The 23,501-nt window shown below is 40.5% G+C and overlaps 1 protein-coding gene across 4 annotated transcripts in view; it reads right to left on the bottom strand.

Moving 5' to 3' along the window:
* Positions 1–23,501, bottom strand: part of RBMS2 (RNA binding motif single stranded interacting protein 2) — a 1,165,202-nt gene that overhangs the window by 155,782 nt on the left and 985,919 nt on the right. For all 4 annotated transcript variants that reach the window (XM_044083632.1, XM_044083630.1, XM_044083631.1 and 1 more), the window contains exon 11: positions 11,778–11,888. In XM_044083632.1, the coding sequence (XP_043939567.1) occupies positions 11,778–11,888 (111 nt within the window). The remainder of the gene's footprint in view (positions 1–11,777; positions 11,889–23,501) is intronic.

Genomic DNA, 23,501 nt, shown 5'->3' with positions numbered 1-23,501 from the left:
AGATTTATGTTTCACAATGCAATGGATTTCACTGGACTTGGCAGGTGGAATATTTTGACAACTGTTAACATACCACAGCTATGCAGTTTAAAAATAAATGACTTACAGTGAAGGTAAAATAAATAAAATAATAAAATGGTACATGCATACATTTTCTTTTCATTTTTTTTTTGTAGGGAAGATTTCCTGGATCCTGTTCATTCACTATAGTGTTAATGTTGCTGTTACTTCTGAGTTTTGTCACAGAGCAATTCCTAATTAAACATCAATATAATTCATTTACATTCAAATATGTGGATATTTTTTGGAAATTTTAAATGGTAAAAGATTTCCTTATGTGGTTAGCAAAGCGCTCTACTGAAGAATTAAGAATTCTAGTTCTGATTTGGATTTGTTGTTTTTAATCTGACAATTACCATGGAATACTTCCCTCCATTCATATAGTAGTTCAGTTTTTCGAACTTGGAATAATCATATTTCACATACTGCTAGTCTTTCAAAAATTGTGGTTAGAAACTTAAAAACATACATTTTTTGAGTGCCCACTCTTTTATTTAAGCATGTTTATACAAATCCTGGAACTGTGAATTATAAGAAAATTCTGGGATTTCAATTTGTTTTGTTACAGCCCTCCTACTTCAAGGTACAACTGTCTCAGTTAGTACATCTAGAGTACAGGGGGTAGGACATGTAGGTAGTACTAGTGACCATGATGCCACACAACAGTGCAGCCCTACAATAGGTATTTTTAGTTTTACTATCTGCATAGAAGATATTATTTTTTAGTATAAATATAAAGACGAAGGCAGACCAACACGAAAAATAAAAAGAGTTTATTTAATATAAATCAGATGAGCGCTTTCGCGTACTTCCAAGGTACGCTTCATCAGATCTAAATTATCTAAGCAAACGCTAGCATTATAAAGATTATCATTAATTGAAAATGTTCAAAACAAACAATTAATCAAGTAAGCTAAAATTGTATTACATTAGTTCAAGTATAAAACTTCCATAGTCGCATTTCACATAATGACACATGAAACAGTCATAAAATATTAAATAAGAGAATTCATCTGCTTGTATAACTAGAAACCTACTGTAAATTCTAATGATAATCATAATATTAATAATAGATCAATGACTTAATAATGTTTAAAAATGCATATATATATCTAACTATAATTCAGGCAGTACATATAGATATAAATAACTGAATTACAATCACCAAGCTAGCATAACATATATAAACTGTACCTAGCTTATATATTATATTAGATTGTCAAAGACAATAAATTTTTTTTTGTGTTGTATAAGAAAAGACATATGTAAAATAACAATATCAAATACATCTAAAAATGTATATATCTATAATTACAACTAAACTAAACCTAGAAACTAAATCTGATACCAGCCCTAAAAATATCAAAATCAGTTGAAACTACAAACCATTCATTTTAACTTACGTGCTTCAAGTAAGGGTTTAATAGTAATGAATTGATTGAGACCTGGATCCTGGTGTGCTCGTAGCTTGAATACCCATTGGAGTTCTACTGTTTCCAAATGGTTCATGTTATTGCCACCTCTCTTAAGAGGTACTACTTGAAGTACTCTAAATTTAAAGCTATGTCCTGTGTGGAGCACAGAATGCTTAGCTAGAGCATTGCGTTGGTCAGATTTCCTAGTGTCATATGTGTGGTTATATATCCTGTTCTTCAGTCTCCTGGTTGTCATGCCTATATAGAAGGCATGACATAGATCACAATTAGCTAAATACACAAGATTGGTATCATCACAAGAGGCAAAAAATCTTGGTGCAAATCTGTAATTCAATACAGGATGTATGTAAATCTGTTCTTTAGTAATAATTCCACACATATTACATTTGCCACATGGAAAGGTACCAAACATCTTGAAACATCTAAGTTGCCTGACCTCTGAGTGGTTATGCTCAACACATAATAGCCTCTTTAGGTTCTTACTATTTCTGTAGGTGAAACTAGGCCTTACACCTACTATCCTCACTAAATCAGTATCCACTGTGAGTGTATGCCAATTACTTGATATTATTCTAATAATTTCCTTATTATCATTCGTAAATCTTGTAGTGAATGTTACCTTGGAGTCGTAGTTTACTTTATATGCTCTCTTGTGACTGATATACCTCTGTTTACTACTATTATAAGGTTCACTTAGTATTGCATTCCTGATTTCTCTAACCATGCTATTATTGTAACCTCTTTCCACAAATAAATCTTCCAAGATGTCCGCTTGTTCCTTCAAAATCATAGGATCTTTACATAATCTAGACAGCCTAATAAACTGGCTCTTGACAATATTAGGAAATGTAAATCTAGGGTGCATGCTGTTAAAATGAAGTAATGTATTTTTCCAGCATGGTTTTCTGAAAAGTGAAGTGGCTATATGACCCTGTTCATCCTTCTTGATGGTAATGTCTAAAAAATCAATACTGTGTCTAGAGGACTCCATGGTGAATCACAAGAATTCGGTAGTGGATTCTAGGTACTGAATGAATTCAATCAATTCATTCATGGTGCCATTCCAAAATAAAAATACATCGTCCACAAACCTCCTATATAATAATATTTTTGAATAATATTTGCTGCTAAAAAGATATGTTCTTTCCCAGTGATAAACAACTAAATTAGCATATGTATTGCGCATGGGGTGCCCATGACAACCCCCCCATCTCTGTAAATATAGTTTATTATTAAACATAGATATTATTGGACAAAACCATGTCCAGTAGAGCGCCAATTAATATTTGTTCGTCATTGGTGAATTCAGTAATATGGCTCAATAACTCCCTAATGGCTTGCAAGCCATAATCATTGGGAATAGAAATAAATAAGTTTTTTACATCTAAGGTAACTAACACACATGTATCAGGCAGACCATCCCTACACAGTAGATCTAATGTATCTATAAGTTGATGTATCTCTTAATATGGAGGGTATATTCTTAATCAATGGACTCAATTTTCTCTCTCTCTCTCTCTCTCTCTATATATATATATATATATATATATATATATATATATATATATATATACAGAAATCGTTTCAGTTACCCATCCTTCACCTACTACTATAGGTCGCATTGGTAAAGGAAAAATGTTCTTGTGAACCTTAGGTAAGCCTTTAATGTAGGGTATACGAGGATGTTCAACTAAAAAAATATAGGTAAAGATCACTGCTCGTTTGTCTGCACATCAAAAGGTCATATAAATCATTATATATCTCATTAACTATCTTTTCTAACTTCTCATGATTAATTTCACTGTAGGTATCTACATCTTGTAGCATTGTAAACATGATATCATTATAATCTTTAGTATTCAATAATACAATCCCACCACCCTTGTCTGCAGGCTTTATAGTTAATTCTGCATTGTTGTGTAAATTATGCAAAGAGCACCGTTCATCTTTACTTGTATTGTGATATGAGCATTTGTGTTCATGTCCTGAAAAATATGTGTAAAAATCATTCTCACACATTTTCATAAAACAATCAAGATTGGCTGGTGGTACAGGTATAAAAGTACTTTTTCGTTTAAAATCAAATTCCAAAACCTTATTACAAGTATCATGTTCACCAGTAGAAAACAACAATTTCAAAGATACAGAGCGTCCAAATAGCCTTAAGTCCATTAATAATTCACTCAAACTACTAGTTTGTGATGGAATGTATGATAACCCTTTGTTTAAAAGTAAAAAATCAGTTGAGGAAAAATCAAACCTGGAGAAATTAAACACCAAGTCTTTCAGTCTCTTATCCGTCTCCTTCGTTCGGAGTTCTCGCCTGAATACTTTCTCTTTCTGCGACCCCGACTGCTGGACCTGCTTCTTGACGCTATCCGTGACTGGATGGGAAAAGGTAAAAAATGTTCCATATTGCCAGTAAATAGTTTAGCTCCCAAAGCATTTTCTTTGTCTGGCCGCAAAAGCTTGTTGGTTCGGTGGAGGTGTATCCTTCCTCACGCCAACACCAGATTCACCACTTCCTGGTGGTGACGTAATCACAGTCCCCATAGTGTTCATATCCATTACTGATGTAGCATTTAAAGAAACAGTTACATTCTCAAGTAATGCTTCATTAGAGTTAGTATCAGGCAAATTTACACTAGAGGGTCTCTGTTGAGTTGAAACACGATTGTTGTTTCTCGGCCATACAAAAACTTGGCCCATAGAGAAATCTTTATAATCCCGCTGAAGTTTGCGATGTTTAGTTTGTTGTAACTTGTCGCTGTATGTAACAACTTGAGAATATAAGTTTTCAAGCCTTCTCTCATAGACTGCCCCTTTAAATCTCTCACGTAGATCTTTATTCAAAGCCTATACCTTCATATTAAGTTCTGCTTCAATCGGTGAAAAATAATCAATGAGTAATTTTATATAATTGTTACTGAGTTCAATATTCAATTTTTGCCATCTCTTCAATAACTCAGGGTGACTCTCGCCATAGGAAGGCATGCATAACCCCCTCATGCCACGGGGAATGACATTAAAGTGTAAACATGCTTCCATGTGGTGTCTCTGCCATGAAAGTCTCTGTAGTTTATATAAATTGTTCTCCAGGTCTCTACTCGGTGTGTTGAATTCATTTAAATTTTCCATAGTACCTGTGTTTGGAACTAGTGTCGGTTGTTGTAGTTCCAAACTAAATAAAGGGTTGTTTCACTGTTCAATGATACAATTCCATCTCCAGTTCAAGTCTCTCCCTTCTGGGTTGTAGTCCAGCTCAATAGCAGTAGCATCCATCGTGTGGTAGCTTCGTTAACAAGGTATGAAAGTAAAATAACACAAAAAGGTAAACGCTGCTACCCTGAAGGTCCAACTTTGTAAGAAGTGATATAATATAAATATAAAGACGAAGGCGGACCAACACGAAAAATAAAAAGTTTATTTAATATAAAACAGATGAGAGCTTTCGCGTACTTCCAAGGTACGCTTCATCAGATCTAAATTATCTAAGCAAACGCTAGCATTATAAAGATTATCATTAATTGAAAACATTCAAAACAAGCAATTAATCAATTAAGCTAAAATTGTATTACATTAGTTCAAGTATAAAACTTCCATAGTCGCATTTCACATGACACACAAAACTGTCATAAAATATTAAAATAAATAAATATAAAATACATAATATATTATTTTTAGGGTAGGATTCATTAACTTAGCTTAGATCTTCTTATTTGGGGCGTTATCTTATTGGGATGTTGTATGTTTTACTAAGGACCCTGTAGCATTACATGTAGTTACTAATTTTAATTTTTTTCTCACCTAAAATGAGTTGATGGGGCAAACATGGTGAAATTATTATTTTTTTAATTTACTTTTTTTGGGCCAAGTGCTGAGCTTTGTTTCCCACAGTATAGTGTGATTTCTAAAAGGATGAGATATCTCTACCCTCTCATTCGAGATCTTTTTGCATTTACTTAGAAATGCAATCTTTGGAATTCTTCCTCTTACCTTAAGAATCTAGACAGCGTCTGAAACTTTCCTCCAGTCACACTCCTTGATGTTTAGCCATATTCTAAATACACTGTAATAACCTCCTTTTTTCTTTTCAAAAAGCTATGAATGAGCTGCTGTGACTTGCACTGCTGTAATACTATTGACAGATACATAGACTGGTTTATTTAGCCTAACTACACAGTAAGTGCTGCATCTTCCAAAGTCAGGATAGGTTTATGGTTCTGTGAATTCTTAGGGACTCCAGAGATGTATCAGACCCCCACTAGAGGGAGAAAGCTGAAAGGCTACAAACACATTGCTTTCTGGACTAAACATCTTAAAGGTGATATGGTATAAGAACCAGGGAGGCAAATTCCTGAAGTAGGTATATCAAGGTATCATCTAGACTTAAAATGATGTGCACTGAGGAAACTGAATAGCAAATAACAAACAAATGCCACAAAAGGGCATAGAGCTAAACGATGGCAAGCATCAAGCTTTGCTTTCTTGGCATGGCTGATAAAGTACAGTTATGTACACGTATCAGAAATGTAGATGTTCAGCTGTATTCACGGTTGCAGTCATCACACTTGTGTTGATTCCCAAAGCTGAAAAAAAGGGTGGAGGCAGTCAAGAAGACTGAGGTCTGGCTAGGATGCCCTGCAAGACTACGGTGGCAAAGCCTGCCCTGGATTTGGAGAAGATAGGCAGGTGGTAATGATTGGTGAAGGTATGAACAGAAGTCCATGTTGCAGCCTCCAGGATGTCCTTGCCCCCCTGCCCCTGCTGTGAAGCTGACTAGCAATTGGTTAGTTTTTCTAAACGATTTAGTCCTATCCAGATAGAATCTGAGCTGTCTATGTACATCTAGAGAGTGCAGAATCCTTTCCCCCTTGTTTTGTGGGTTAGGGAAAAAGGTGGGCAAATTAATGGATTGATTGAGAGCCACACTGGACATCACTTTAGGCATGAATGATGGTTTAGTCCTGAGGGAGACCCTGTCAGCATGGAAAATGATGAAGGGCTCTACAGCCATGAGTGCTTGTAGCTCTGAAACTCTTCTAGCTGAAGTGATGGCCAGAAGGCAGGCGGTTTTCTAAGAGAGGCATTTTAACTCTGCTGAAGCTGCAGGTTCAAAGGGGGGGGGTAGGGTGAGCTTTTCTAACACAAAGTTAAGGTCCCAAGCTGGGGTAGGAGCTCTTCTGGGTGGCCTTAAGTTGTTAGCCCCTCTTAGGAACTGTTTGATGAGAGGGTGCGAGAATAGAAGTGGCTCTGTGCTGTAATGAGCAGAGATGGCAGAGGCATGAATTTTAATAAAAGAGTAGGATAGATCCCTGTGTAGTAGGTCTGCTGGGTAACCCAGGATGAGAGGTAGGGAGGGCTGTGCTGTTTCAGGTCCCTTAGCCTGGATCCAGGTGCAAAACCTTTTCCACTTGTTAGTATAGGATTTTCTAGTGCTGGGGTGTGTGGCCTCATGTACAACATCTAGGACTTGTTTGCTTAGGCTGGCAGCTTGAGGAGAGGTCAGGGAATAAGCCAGGCTGCCAGGTTGAGGGTATGCAATTGGGGATGCATGAATTCTCCATTCTTCTGGGTCAGGAGTGTTGGGATCTGAGGTAGGTGCCATGGTGGCAGGGGTGACAGGCTGCGCAGCAGTGGGTACCAGTGCTGGCATGGCCAGTCTGGGGCAATCAGGATTGCCCTTGGTTTTTCCTCCCTTATTTTGAGCAGTACCCTTGAAATGAGTGGTAGGGGGGAAATGCATAGACTGAGAGGTTTACCCATTCGAAGCATACAGCATCCACTTGCCAGGCCTTGCTGTGAGGTTCCCTGGTGTGGAATTTGCTGAGCTGATGATTGGAGTGGGAGGCAAAGAGGTCCACCTTCAGGGTGCCTCATTTCTGGGTTACAAAGGTGAAGGGTGTATGGTCTAGCTGCCACTCGTGTGGGTCTAGCAGGTTTCTGCTTAAGTTGTCTGCCAGAGAGTTTAGGGAGCCTGGCAGGAATTGTGCTAGCAGGTGTATTTGCATGGCTGAGGACGTGTGCCAAAAGTTCATGGCGAGCCTGCAGAGAGGATAAGAGTGAGTCCCTCCCTGCTTGTTGATATACCACATCACTGTGGTGTTGTCTGTTTTGATCAGTAGAGGCCCTGGGGAGAGTAGGGGTCTGAAAGCTGTCAGGGCATGCTGAACAGCTAGCATCTCTTTTTGGTTGATGTGCAGATGTATTTTATTTGGGCTCCAATGGCCCTGAATGCACCTCCCGTCCAGGTGTGCACCCCAGGCATAGTCTGATGCATCTGTGGTGAGGGTCTGGGTGGCATGGGGTTGTGAGAAGGGAAGTCCCTTGTTGTGGTTGCATGCTGCTGCCCACCAAAGAAAATCTTTCCTTAGACAGGGTATCATTGGTATGATAGTTAGTTTCCAGATCTTGAGAGTGTTGACACCAAAGGCTTTTTGGGTACCATTGTAGTTTCCTCATATGCAGTCTGGCATATGGAATGAGTAGAATGCAGGAAGCCATGAACCCTAGAGCTTGCAGGATTTTCCTTGCGGATAACTGGGTTCTGGTGGCCAGTTGAGAGAAGTAGCCTGTCAGGTAGGCTTGTTTTTCTGGAGTAAGGAATGCTATCTGGGATGCTGTGTCCAGCCTTGCTCCCAGAAATACAATCTTTTGTGTGGGGACTAGTTTTGATTTCTTTTCATTGATACTATACCCCAGGGAGGTCAGTATGTCCTTTACAAAGGTCAGGTGCTGTAGCAGCTTTTCCTGACTGTCTGCCTGAATCAGGCGATCATCTAAATAGGGGTAAATTTTGATATTTCTTTGTCTGCAAAAAGCAATGGCTGGAGCCAGGCGGCATTTTGTGAAAACTCTGGGAGTAGTGGATAAGCCAAAGGGAAGTGCAGAGAGCTGAAAGTGCATAGATCCTGCCCTGAAACGTAGATATTTCTTGCAAGATTCCCTGATTGGGATGTGTAGGTAGGCCTCTTTTAGGTTTAGGGTGGCTAACCAAGCATCCTTGGAAAGCATAGGAAGAAGCTGCTAGAGGGTGAGCATTTTGAATTTTGGTATCACCATAAAGGTGTTTAGAATGGATAGATCGAGGATTGGGTGCCAGGTGCCCTAATTTCTGGGTACCAGGAAGATTCTGGAATAGAAACCTTGGCCTATCTGCCTAAATGCCCTCATGGACAGCAGGGAAAGGACATGCTTTTTGACCTCTGCCCATTGGTTTGAAGGAAGATCTAGGAACCCTTTTGGGGTTGGCAGTGTGTGGAAATAAAATCTGTATCCCTGAGACACTATGTTGAGAACCCATTGGTCGTTGGTACTAGAGGCCCAGTTGTTTCCATGGAAGGAGAGATTTCCTCCTAGGGGCACAATCAGGTGGGCAGAGGTAAGGAATGGAGGTGCAAAGTCATTGTGAGTTCTTACCATAAGGGGGTGGCTTAGCACTCCCTGTTTTTGAAGAGGAGGAACTCCATTGCTTAGATGTCTGCATTCCCTGGGACTGCTGTCTGGGGGGGGGGTCTGCTTCCCTGGGTCTGGGTTGAGCTGGCCAGGAAGGGGCCAGAAAGGACCAGTGCTTGGAGGGGCAATATCTACTGAAACTTGGAGGCTGGACCTGTAAAAAATCTTTAACTGTTTGCACAGATTTAGCTTTTTCTTCCATCTTTTTTTAAGATCTCTTCTGCCTTGGTGCCAAACAAATTGTCTTTGTTCAATGATGCGTCCAATAATTTTGATTTGACATGGTCTGGCAAGGTCTGTTCCTTAAGCCAAGCATGCCTTCTAAGGACAGAACCAGTGACTGCTGCCTTGTAAGATGATTCTAGGGCATCAAAGCCACATTGCAAGGTGTGCTTAGTAACTTGGCTTGCAGAATGCATAAGCTTTTGTAATTCTTTATTTTCTGCACAAGTAGGAAAGGAAGATTTTTTTTTTGTTTGAGGAGTTCCATGGTATGCTGCTGAAATTTCAGCATGTGGAACTGACAATTTAGTGCTCTAATAGCAAGAGTTAGAGATGTATACTTTTTGGGTCTACTTCACCCTTTCGAAGGCCGACAGTATTGAAGTGTACTGTTGGCACCAAAATGTCAAAAGCAAAAGTAATTGAGCGTGTAAACGAAAATCTCCGTAAGGGGAGATTTCCATTTACTGCAATGTAGTGCGATCTCGGAGTTGGTATATTTAAGTAGTTGGGAGTGCAGGGGGGCTTGCCCCCCTGCATAGAGCAATTTGTGTTGTGTTTGGGTGTTTTTTTTTGTGTGTGTTCGATGTTTGGGGGTTTCGACATTTTTGTGTCAATTACGCTGTCGACAGTTTGTTTTCGACAGCACAATATAAACGCTACTTTTTTACCCCAACTGTCTAAAGCTCGGGAATCCTGGTCTGAGGGGGTGGGATTCTTAGCTGAGGTCGCTTTAATTCCTTTAGGTCCTTGGGAGATGACCTTTGGGTCAGCAGTAGGATTTCTGAAAAGGAATTTGAGAGAGTCAGGGCCTCTGTAGTACCTGTCAGGTTTCCTGGGAGCAGGAGGAATGGTGTCAGGAGTCAAACTGGATTCCAGAAAAACATCATCCACAACATCCAGGACAGGAGGAATGGCTAAAGGTCTGTGCTGTGGTACATCTAAATTCCCTGAGTCTCTTTTTTGACTGAGGATAGTCCTGACATTCCCACTGGAAATGGTCCCTTAAACTATGTAGGGTTTCACCAAATGAAAAATCCTTGGGTGGAGAGGCAGAAGGAATGGATTCCTCTGCATCAGAATCCTCATAAGCAGAGAGGGGTTGCATGTCTTCATATTCAGAAGCATCAGAGTCATCGGACTCCTGTTCAGATAAAACTACTGGGGTCAAGTCTCTTTTTCTTTTGGAAGGGGTAGCCTGGCTTCCCCAATAAGTATAATAATGTCTTCGCCGCTTTAGGCATTTAACATTCAGGCATTTAAGCAGGTACCCTTGCTTGGGTCGTTGGTTTTTTGGGCGTAGTTCGTAACCTGGGCCTTAGAAACTCGGTAGTTTTAGAAAGAACTGAATGAAAGAAGTTGGTTTGTGTCGAGTATTGGTAGTGTGAAGAACTTCCTTGGAAGCCAGTGCCTGCTCAGCAGCTCCGGACCCATCCAAGGTAGAGACATCCGCAGGATCCTTAGTCGAAGAAGAGCTTGCTCCACACTGGATCCCGAAAGGGTCTTGGTAGCGGCCTGCGAATCAACAGAAGCAGGCATCATGGGCTGCGAAAGTACCTCATCGAGGACCAGAGAACTGATGACTAACTTAATGGAAGCATTGTCAGCAGTTTCGGACCTGTGCAGCCTGTCTCTGTCTTTATCCTTATGTTTTAGTTGGTTGGTTTACCGAAGCCATATTGGAATTTGAGGACTGAGAGCGAAAATATCTAGCTACAATTAGGGCCCAGTGATGTATAGCTCTGGCGTTGAACAAAGCACAAAAGTGACAGCGAGGGACTTCGTGGTCTGGGGCTAAACAGGTGACGCAGTAAGAATGGAAATCTCGGTGTGGTATTTGCTTTCCACAGGCGAGACCATTGTTAACTTTTTCTGACATCGGTTAGAGCAAGAAAAAGGAACCCCAATGGGGTACTTAGCTTTAGAAGATTTCAACTTCAGTTTGGAAATGAAAACTCAGGTAGTGGCCGACCGGCACTCGTGTGAACTGCTTCTGCTTCGAGCTCCTCAGCAAGAAAGACTGATGTAATGGGGTTGGCTGCCTGATTTTATACCATTGATGACCTGACGCCAGTCCTGGAGCGACAGCAACCGAAGCAGTAATACTAAGCCTCTGGTATTTGGCTCGACTGAGGGCTACCCCTGGCAGGATAACCCAAGTGTGATGATTGCAACAGTGAAACACGAAGAACATCCGGTGATGTCAAGGTTTTGACATACAATAAGTACAGAATACCCGCTTGTTGGTGGGATCTATTACTTTTCCAAATGTAACAAAGGAATAGTAGACAAGACAGAGGAACTACAGCAATAACATGCAAAAACAGGGGGGGAACTGAAAACAAAAATTAACACTTCAAGGAAAAATCATCCACTAGAAAAATGATGACCAAATGCCTAATTTTCCTCCATTGGAAATAATTCATGGTAGGAAAGAAACTTATGGGAGATGTGAAGGGAATGATCTGGAGCTCTGTTACTGTTGCATCGTCTGGTGGGGCAGAGGATGTAGTCTTTAGATCCGTTGAGTAAAACATGTCCAAAGATCTCAAGCTTCACAATGTACCATTTCCCGCAAACCCTGAAAGATTTGTCAGTCCTTACCGTGCCTGTGCTGCTGATAGAAAGATGGCTCAGCTGTTGGGTCAGTGGTCCCATCATTGACGCTGGCTGGATGGACATAGTGTGATCGATAGTGGGTGTTAGCACTGCTCCCTGAAAAACATAATGAGAAGTAACACCTTTTTACTGTAGAACACTACTGCAGAGAGGGATGCATACAATGTTTGAGGTTATCAGTCTGAAGGAATGGAAGGAGAATTTAGTTAGTCATATTGTAACTACCAGTAAGATTACATAAAAAAGAGAGAATTTGATTCAGAAAATAAATGATGTTACACTGTGCTTGACGATGTAAAGCAATTAAATTACTTTCACTTTTTATATCTGTAATTCTCTCACACACACACACACACACACACACACTCCGAGTGTATACATAAAGGTACACACATAAAAGTACCTTTAGATGCAGTGTGACTGCAGTGTTGCCTGTGTGGTTACTGCTTCAGATGACTACATTTCATCAGTGCTGATGATAACTTCCTGACCTTATCAGCATTCCACTTATAGACAGAATTGCTACTGCACTTTAACTCACTGGATTCCATATTTACACTGAGGCAGTGTAACAGAAATGATTCTACAAATGAAAAGCAGAAGCACCATTTCCGAATTAGTGAAATTATACTCTTTAAATGTTCTGTACTTTTCTCCCAGCCATCCTGGCCAGCCTCCATCATTCCTAGTACAAACATACTGCCCTCTTCTTGGCAATTACACGGCTGCCTGCGGAGCAGAAAATCATCAACTGGTAAGTGATGTGCTTCTGTTTTTCTGCCTCAGACATCAAAAAAACTTGGATGAATAAAATTTGTCATTCTAGTGACATTCTTACTCCTACAAGCCATGGTTGGTGCTTGTGCTACAACATATGAGCACTTAGTGAACAGTACTATATTACAGTCAGACTGTTTTCAGTTCTCTGGGAAAATTATGCCATCTGTTCCTTCCAAAGGATTACAGTGACCCATATTCTGCATCTGAGCCCACCTGCTAGTGCTACAAATGGCAGCATTACAAAATGGGGCAGCAAACCTGAGAATCATAATTGACACTTTGAATACAAAGATATAAAACAATAGTCGGGGAACTGGGAAAAAGTTATTCTACAGCACAGTTCTGATTACACTGGCCTTGGGCGAAAAAATCTATTCGTATTGCCTTTCCAAAAGTGGTAGTCTTGGAACAGCTCTTCCTCTAAGCCCTGGTGATATCTCACTTTATTACTGGTAGTGCAATTACTTCACTGCTGCTTAATATCGTACACTAAAATTCAGTGCTACTCATTCTGACAGCAGTTTTTTTTTTTTTACACTGTACATAACTGCTGGGTTTGTTTGTAGGATTTACAAACAAACAAGGCAAGTAAGTCTGGAGACCATGTGCTCTTTGTCAGATACCGGTGCCTTAAGGTACATCCCTCCACTTCCAGCACACAAAAACATGGCGGGCCAGGGAAGAGCTTGCAGGCATCCATCCATTTCTTAACTTAGTCTTGCAGGAGGCAGTGGTGTCACACTTTTTAAAATACAGTGGCAGTTTGATCCAGAGATGGAGTAACCACTGGGTAACAAATTTATCACCACAATATGCTTTATTTATATGCTGGTGGAGGTTCATATCCATGGTGGGGTTGACTGTATACCTATGCATTCTGTTAATGCACACAAGGATCTATTATGGTGAGGTTTTGATGGCACTGAATGTCAGGCACTGATCTTTTTGTATGAGTTTGTGACAGAGTGCAGGATAGGGATTCTAGTCTGTCATGGTACCCAAGGCTTTTGGGGCAATAATCTTTTCCATCAGGAGCCTTTGGGACCTTTCAACCTGTATGACATGTCTGGCTAAGTACATGCAGAAAACTGTACTCAGTAATGGGATTAATCCTTCCCAGAGATGACAATAGTCATTTTTTTGCATTTAGTTTGAGCTCTTTCTCATTACCATTGGTTAGGACCAGTTTTTGTTGAAATGCTTATATACCAATGGGGGAAATGTACAATGGATGACACCCAGGTTGCAGTTATTGGCAAATATGTCAGTTTTCCAAACATCAGAAACATACCCTTTCACTAGGCTGAAATTAAACATGTACAAGAGGGGATAAGGGCGTGTCTGGTGCTATTAGGCAATCCAGGTAAACTGTTTGGGCCCATGGAAGTGGTGTTTTTAGTTTTGGAGCATACAGTCAGCCCCATGGTGATCTGAGGTGACAGTAGGACCTGGGATCTGTGGAACATCAAGGACTGTTTCTGGAGTGAAAGTAGCACTGAATCTGTATGTAGTATGATAGCCATGTTTTTAGGGTCAGAGTAGGTTATGCCATTTTGGATTAGTTCTGCCCACTGCAAGGTGCTGTTCTTTTCAGTTTCCTAATGCAACTAAAGAAGGGCTTGTCATCTTTGGCTTCTTTTAACAATTTCAGCACAAAATTGACTTTGATCTTTCTGATGGTCACGTTTAATTCCTTGTTGGTCTTTTTGATGGTCTTTAATGTGGAACACATTTGTTATAAACTCAATTTTTTTCTTTTGTTATGGAGTTTATTTTAAATGGCCCATTATATTTGGTTTGAGTGCAGATTACTAGATCCATGCATCCTTTTTTATGGGAGTGGAGTTCAGATGAAATGGTAGAAGCTGAAGCATTATGGAGTGTACCAGAACTGTAAGTAATCTTGGATTGCTCATCATAAAATTCAGCAAGTTTTGTGGGCTTAAAGTCTGTGAATTCAGAATTCTATATCATTGTTGGGTTAGTGACTTTAAAGGAAAAGTTTACTAATTTACAGCCCTACTTTAACAGGGATAGAAATAAATGTTGGTATTCCTGGGAGCAATGCTTGAGGATCAGTTCCAGACTGTTTTGTCCCCTAATGGGATAATTAAATAAAGTTGTCATTTAGTAGGTCTACGAATCTTGGGGTATTCCCAGCTTTACAGGTGTAGGTACACTGGTTAACTGGAAGGACAGTTTAACTCACCCAGAATATAGCTATAAAGCTATAAAGATATTTTTGATGTGGGAAGTTCGCCAAGTCCATTGACTCTGTCATGATTTTCTGAGAACATGGACACTGTCCTACAGCAGGCTAGAAATTTATAGTGAGTCTTATTATAAGTAAGATGAAGTTATTGTGCTACATACTCTCTAAATAAGCTGTACTTTACTCTTACTTTTGTACTAGGTTAATTTGTTCAGAAGAAATATCTTGGGGCTATAAATACTAAAATTCTTACCTTTTTAACTTAATGGAATATCAGGGGACTTAACACCCCTACAAAAAAATATTAAAATCTAGACATACTAAAAAATGCAAACCAAGCCTTCTGCAACACAACCACTATGTATAACGTAAAACATAAGATGAGACATGAAAAAGTACAGTTGTGTACACTTACCATAAATGTAGATGTTAGAGTATTCACTGTTGTAGTCATCACTTGTGGGTTATCCCTGCTGGATAGCCCTTTGCCGGCCCAAATACCAGAGTAAAGATTTTCCCTCCTGCATCGGCTGCAGGTCATCAGTGGTATAAAGCAGGACAGCTGATGCCATTACATCAGTTTTTCTTGCCCTAACCTATAGGACCCTGTCTTGAAGGCCTGAGGAAGGCCAACATGGGGAATGGCCACAGGTATAGATAGGTATGAAGGAAAGTGAGAGAGAAATAGAGGAGGAAGGAGGGAGTGAAACCAGGACTGCAACAGCAAATACACTTGAACATCTACATTTATTGTAAGTGTACAAAACTGTACTGTGTGTGTGTTCTTCATGTTTCACTGTTGCAGTCATCACTTGTGGGAAGATTCCCAAAGCTGAAGGTAGGGTGGATGGAAAAAGGCAGTAGCAACAACACCAAAAGTCAGGTCCACAGGTAAAAACAACAACGAACTGGATATCACCAAACACGATTTAATATAAAAATACAAGTCTCTGACGTCTCGGCCTTCGCCTTCAAGGAGTACCAAGGTACTCCTTGAAGGCCGAGACGTCAGAGACTTGTATTTTTATATTAAATCGTGTTTGGTGATATCCAGTTCGTTGTTGTTTTTACCTATGGATGGAAAAAGGTAAGGAAAAGAAGGACAGGGATGCACTGTGCTAAGTAGGACCTAGCATTTCCCTAGACCAGTCAAAGGTTTTCAAAACATTAAGCCATCTCAATCTCCTTTATAGCCTTGCTAAATAAAACCTACGAGTTACTCTTTCAAAATAACTCACCATCTACCTAGGTAAATGGTCAAAAATCAGTATATAAATTAGGCCGGCACCCCCCCCCCCCCCCCAGTAAACCATCATACTTGGTGGTACTCTCAGAGATCAGTTCTTGGGTGTTGCCTTTTTGCAATATTTACTAAAGAAATGTACTCCCACCATAAACCTAGGCCAAATGTATAACACACTGTCCACTCTACCTTCTACTGGTCTCCTACATTCTAGGCAAGTTTCTCAGATGGTAAAACCCCTCTCTGTGTTGTCATACAGCGTCAGGGTACTGTAATATTTTTTTACCTGATGGTGCATCATGACTTCCCAAACTGATCATGTCAATGTTATTTAAACTTTGTAGCAGTGTGTGGGTAACAGCTAGTGCATAAATACTGTATGTTTTGAGACATTTTTTACATTAAAGCAGAGTAGTTTAAGGCTACCTTTGGACTTTTTCTTTAGCTGCTTTGTTCTTGACCGAGTTTCATTTTGGCTGCATACCTCACTTGTCTGTTTCATTCATGCTAACATGCCCCTTTCCCTGCTTAGCCAAGCACTTGCTGAGACAAAAAGGCCACACAAGAAAATAGCCCTCTAACCACCTCCGATGGATGCCTTAACAATGGCCCCTCTCGACCACCTACTTCTCCTTTGGTGATAAAGAAAGAAAGGGGTCAGCTGGCTGTGAAGGGGTTGATAAGCAGTAGATAGCAAGGGCAAAAAGTGTAAAACTGTAGCCAACGCCATCGTCCCTCACAGAGGGGAATCAGTAAAATAAAGCTACCAATTACAATACTGGAATACACTATCAAGGTCTGACATTTCACCCTGCATAATACTACAGTTATCCTTTGGACAAACAAAGGTAAGGCTATTATATCAACCTGGACAGTTCACCTTACCTCACAGTCAGCTCATAAAAGCCAGAAACAGTTCATAGGTTGGTACTAGGCTATCGGCCCTAGGCGCCTATACAAGCCTAGCCATAACAATTCCCTGGCTATTTCTTCCTGTAGGCAAATGAGGGCTGAGGGACTCAAACCCTCTTCTCTATAAGTAAATGAGTGACAGCATGAGCAACAGCAAGAGTGAATGAGAACAAGTCTGTGTGTATGTGTGTGTGTGCACCCCGATATACTGACCTGGCCTGATTCCTCGTCTTGCACCATTGCTTGGTGTGATAACTCAAATACCCTCCATCCCAAATCTTGAAGAAGGTGACATGAGTATCAAAGAATGGAGAAATTAATTTGATTGGATCAGTCACTTATTTATCTAGTGCAAAAAAAAAAAACAACATGCTGTTCCATAAAACTTATAGAAGACATTGTTTGCAAAAGATGAAACATTTACTACATAGGCTAACTGGCTCCATTAAATGACCATTCCAGAGTTATGAGAACTCACTTTTATAAACCTAATCTTCCCGTGCAGACTGCAGCAACAACTAACAACGTGCACTTTGACTAATCCAGCTAAAACTGCACACATCATCAAATGTGCAACAGTCCACACTACTAATTTGCACTCTGTACCACTCTTCTTAGAACAAAGGCATACTAACACACAGCATAGTGTCTGTCACAAGACATCAGCCAGTTAGCATACCTTTGGAAAAGGCTATTCAGGCTAAGAATGTGCCCCGATATGCCTTAAGCAACAAGGGAAAGCATCTACAATTATCAAGGGTTAAGGCTGTGAGCTGCAGTTCCTGTGGTACAGGGTTTGATTCCCTCAGCCCTCATTTGCCTACAGTGTGTCCTTCAGGAAGTCACTTAACTAGACACTGCTTGGGGACATCTGGAAATCTGGGCTAGGCTCCTCAATGGTCCACTGGACTGCAAGCATAGTGACCACCTATGAACCTATAAAGACACCTTAACAGCATGAAAATCATTAGATAAAGCAACTACACCGTATTCCAGTTTAAGAGGGTGGTTCTAACATAAGATAGTGTGGTGAATAAGAATTACTATGTGGGCAGTGAGTGGGAAGTGCACCTAGTTAGTAATAAAATGATGCTGACAAGCAAATATGAACCTTCCACGTGTGAAAAATATGTGTTCCCATCTCACACTTGGAATACTATTCACTTATCTGCACGTTTGTTAACTGGAGATGTTGGCAGTCCAAATAAACCTTTACAGCTCTGACTTGGACATTAATGGTATAAAAAATACATTGAGGTATATCACAGATTCACCTTTTTCCTTGTGTTTCTGATTGCTTAATCACACTTACTAGAGAACCACAAATGAAGGTGAAAAGCTCTTCGTGCCCATCTGGGTAGATGGAACAATTTGAAAACTGAGCTTCCTTCCTCAAAATGGTGAAGCGTGATGTGTTGTCTTCATCTGCAGCCTCTACATTGCCAAGATGGAGTCTTTGGCATTCTGGAATCCAGTAATTTTACCTACATTACACTCAAACAAGAACAGTAGAAGCATTTGTGCAATAACCAAAGAAAGGCCAGGGAGCAGAATGACAGCTATATACATCTATAAAGGTGTCCAGGAATGTCTCACAACCCTAAACAGAGAAAATGAGTCTCGACTTATAAATTAATCCGTGAAAGAATGTCCTTCAAAACCGAACACAGCAATATCTGTACCTTAAGAGTGAGGTAATAATGCCTGGTCTGTGTACAAAGACATGTAGCCTAAATTCAGAATTGGTTCATCCTAGAGAACAGCTGCCTTGTTATTTATTCAAACGATGTACAAAACATATCTACTGGATGGAGTTTACATACTTCTATATGGGGAGGTGTACTTTTCTGTTTAGAGTAGGTATACCATGTACGAAGACAACCCTTGGGATCTGGCCACTAGGAGGGTGGGGAAACCCAGCTGAAAGCTAGTGCAACTGGAGTGACGAGACAAACTCTAAAAGGTCTGACAATGTTCCAGACTGGGCCAATTTTCACTAAGTACTGTGAGAAAGAAAGAAAGCCAAGGGACTAAACTGGCAGGAAAAGCTGATGATCTGCTATCATGCAAGCCTTAAACAGGACTGTTAGAGCACCAAGGCATTACACTGAAAGTGTGTGTATATATACACATTAAAAAAAATGAGGGGGCATCCCATACCGCATGAGTGATGGCATCCTTAAATGGACTTGTAGGGGTTGAAAACCATTTAGAACTGCTGGCATTTCACATCTTAGGGATGTAAGGATATCAGTCAAAAGACCGGTCAGCCATCCTGAGTGGGACTGTATTTATACTTAACTTGCTCTTGTTTTTATTTAACCATGAACTGGTCTAGCTTTATACTATACAATCACACTGCTCACTACATTATGACAGTGCACTGACAATTAAAGCAGCTTATCTGGAAATACTCTTGGACAAGAAACTGCAGTAAAGTTACAGCAGTCTGGTCTTACTTGGTGCATGCATATCCTATGCCTTATGTTATTTTGAAGTGAAGAAAACATGTCTAGAATTTTCTAGCCTCCCTTTTTATAATACACACAGCTTTTGTAGCTCTCTTCATTACATCTGAAATGCACTGGTTATCTGACAAACTACATGATTCCATTTACATTTATGTATGTAATCTCAGTCTATGCATTATTTGCCCGTTTCTGACCTGGGTCATAAATAGACAATTCCAGCAGTGAAATCAAGCACCTGGTTAACTAAAAATTAAACAACTACGCAGCCTACCCAAATAAAACTAAAGGCAAATTGTAAAAGAACAAGCCATGCAGAAAGATTATATTGGGTATTGATGGATAACTCACACCAAAAACTTGCAAAAAGAAAAAAGTTAAAAGTTAGATGAGTTAAGCAAAATGTTAGCAAGTGAATACATTCCTGATGCATGGCAAAGGGTTTCAGAGGTATCAATTCACAAAGTGAGGGGTCATTTCAGACTGCTCAGGCTGATCAGTATGGACAATCCTGGAGAGTGTCTTAATCACAGTTATCCAAACTGAAACTTGCATTTTACATGTGAAACTGCATTGTTTTTTAAGGGGAGGCCTTGAATTCTAAATCTCATGGCATTTTTTAAGCTATAACGATGGACTTGACAGTGCATGCTGTTTATCTCGTCCTGTCTAAGAGGCTCAGCAGTAATTTGAACAGGGGAACAATTAAAAGCATTACGTGTCAACCCCTACATAATTCAATGTGCAAAGGACTAGGACAGAGAAAGTAAGGACTGAGGACATTTATCTGTCTTTTCCAATGGGAATTATCCATGGTATCCCACAGGGCTTAAGGCCACTTCATTTCTGGAATGCCGTTCTCAGTAAGAAGTGGGAGGTGGGTTCCAGACAACTAAACGTGCTGTAATCTAGGTAACATAACTTCAGTAAAATGATGCAAAAATTCTTCAAGATGGTGTACAAATAAATGAAATAACTAGCTAGCTGATGCAGTAGTAAAGCCCCTACCTTTAATGTTAGTGAATACAGCATCTTTAGACTTAAAGTAAAAAGCACATAAATTACAAACTGCATGAGCAAATTAAAAAAAGACATTGTCATTAAAGATCCATGGACAGTGGTAAAAACTTAGACCAGTATAGGTTCATAGCTAAGTACTAGGCTATCGTACCTGGGGCCTATATAAGCTTGCCAAAAAGGTTCCCTGGCTTTCGCCACCCAAGAAAATTATTTTCCTTTGCCACTGTCAAGCAGTGCCACAGAAGTGATCCCCGGGGTGAATTTTCTATTTTCCATCCAGTCGTCAAGATTTTTCTTAGAGGGCCAGTCAGGAGCTTTGCTTGACATGAATGGGTAGTTTGTTCCAGAGTTTGGGAAGTCTCTGGGACAGGAATCTATCCCTCCAGCATGTTCTGTTTATTGTGGTGACAAGGTTTAGGTCCCTGGAGCGTGTGGCTCTAAGGGATTGGGATTTCTTTAAGTGTAGCATGTCCAACAGCTCTGGGTTTGACATAGTTTTGTATGTTAGGCAGAGATCACCTCTGAGTAGGTGATATGCAACGGAGTAGAGCTGGAATTTTTTGAGACTGTGTCTGTATGGCATCTGTTTGAGGCTGGTAATCCTCTTATTGAGGTACTTCTGCGGCCTTTCCAACTGTTGTAGGTGTCTTGTGAGATGCATGCCAAACAGGGCATTGTACTCTATAATGGGTCTGATGAGGGATGAGTAGAGAGGAACAGTGACCTCCTTTTTTCTAGAGGAGCACCCTTTTGTGATGAGGTGTGCCACATAGAAAGATTTCTTGACTACTGTGGCGATGTGGTTATCAAAGGAGAGACTACTGTCCACCTGTGTCCCGAGGTCTCTCATCACACTTTCAGTGTTTAGTGAGCTACCGCCTATGTGGTAGTTCATGGATACCAAGTTTTTCCCAAAGGGGATGACAATGCACTTCTTAGCATTGAGCTTGAGGCCATGACTTTGACATCAAGCATCTGTCTCTATGAGGCCCTTTTGTAGAATGTCTACATCATTAGGTGATTATGTTATGGCTCCCAGTTTGCCGTCATCTGTGAACTTTGTTAGCCACAGACCTGTGTTGGCCTGCACTTCAGAAAAGTAGATGCCAAACAGGAGGGGACCCAGGACCCGAACCCTGTTGTACTCCACTCGTCACTGGTCTGAAGTTGGACTTGGAGTTGGCAACTTTTCCTGTGTGGGCTCTGTCAGTGAGCCAGTTGGCCACCCATCCTGTGATATAGGGATTTATGCCCAGTTTAGTGAATTTATCTATAATTCCAGAGTGGGGGATGGTATTGAAAGCCTTGGTGAGGTCAAGATATACCTTGCCCTCATCTACGGCTCTAGTAACTGCTTCAAAGAAGTCAATCAAGTTTAGTAGACATGATCTACCTTTTACAAACCCAAACTGAGTGGGGTCCAGGGTTTGGAGGTTACCTATGTCTTTGTCTATAAGCTCCAAGAAGATACGTTCCATGGCCTTGCAGACCAGGCTCGTCAGGCTAATGGGCGGTAGTTTCCAGGGTCTGTGGTGGGCACCACCTTTGTGGAGTGGGATAACCGTCACTGTGCGCCATTCAGTAGGCACATAGTCTGAGGTGAGGCTATGATTGAACATGGTACTTAGGTGGGGTGCCAGTTTGTTCTGTAGTTCGTGCAGTATGCAGCCTGGTATGTTGTCTGGTCCCATGGCTGCTGTGTTCTTGGCTTTGTAGAGTGTGGTCTTTACTTGTTCATCCAAGATTACAGGGGCTTTGCATTTTTCCATTATTAAGATGGGCCCTTTGGAGGGTGAGAGGGGGGTAAAGTTAGCACTGAACCTATCTGCCAGGATGTTGGCAATATTAGCTGGTTCTGTATATTAAGTGCTATTGTGCTGTAGCTCAGAGCAGATCTGAGTGCTGCCATTGAGATTCTTGACATAGCTGTAGAATGCTTTGTGGTTGTCTTTGGAATCAGTGGCAATTTTTTTCATAACTGGCTTTGGAGGATTTTATAAGGGATCTCAGCTTTTTGCTGAGGCTGACCAGGGTGTTCCTCCAACCTTGGGATTTTACTCTTTTTTTTTTTTTTTTTTGCAACAGCTTCTTCCTTCTGTTGTAGAATTTGTTTACGGCAGGGGCCACCAGATTGTCTTACTTTTTTTTTTGAGGACAGCATCTTTGTTCTGTTGGGGATGGCACAATCCATGCACTCGTGTATGTGCTTATACAGTGCATTTGTGTAAGATTCAGCAGTTGTACCTCTATTTTCTGTCTGCATGGGTGTCGTGAAGTCTGCCACTTCTGTCTTAAGAAGCATGAAGTTGGCTTTGGAGTAGTTTTTGACTATGGCTTCCTTAATGGGGAGTGGGATATGGATGTCTAGGGTGATTAGCTTGTGGTCGGATCTGACCAGCAAGGAGTTGACATCTGGCTTGGAACACCGGTTACCCATACTGGTAATGACCAGGTCTAAGATATTGCTGCCCCTGGTAGGGGTGTGTGGACAAGCTGATTCAAGGCATTGGAATTTATGAATTCCAGAAAACGGTGAGCGAATGAGTTGGTACAGGAGTAGTTTTCCCAGTTGATGTGGTAGTTGAAATCGTTCATAATTAAGGTATTGGGGCTGTACCTTAATATTTTCCAGTATCTTAAGAAATACATCTACCAAAGTCAGAAAAACATATTCTGTACCAGGCAGACCACTGTATCATTTCATAGCTAAACAACGCTGCCTATTATTAAACACAGTGCTGCATTTTGTAACATTCAAAGAAGTCACCAGAAACAACTTGAAATGGAAAGAATCCTTGCTATAAAAATATAGGACTAGATAAATAAAGAAATTAGATATGCTTCAAGAACTGTCATTATATTCTCCTTCTTATGGGTTCCTTAGAGGTGTTATATTCCTGGTCTATAAAGCAGTGTCTGATCTGGTTCTGCTGAAAGCCTGAGGTATGAAACACCACTGGCTGAAGAAAAATCAGACTGCAGAATGTAATACAAGAAAATAAGTCTCAGTGTTGGGGGGGGGGGGGTGAGATATTAAGTAGCTTTCAAGAATGTGGAAATAAGCTCCCCCTTAA

Source organism: Protopterus annectens, chromosome 9.part0, assembly GCF_019279795.1.
Source record: "Protopterus annectens isolate FY-2018-M chromosome 9.part0, PAN1.0, whole genome shotgun sequence".
NCBI lineage: Eukaryota > Metazoa > Chordata > Ceratodontiformes > Protopteridae > Protopterus > Protopterus annectens.
The sequence above is the reverse complement of the archived record's forward strand: the minus strand, read 5'-3'. Positions and strand labels throughout refer to the sequence as shown.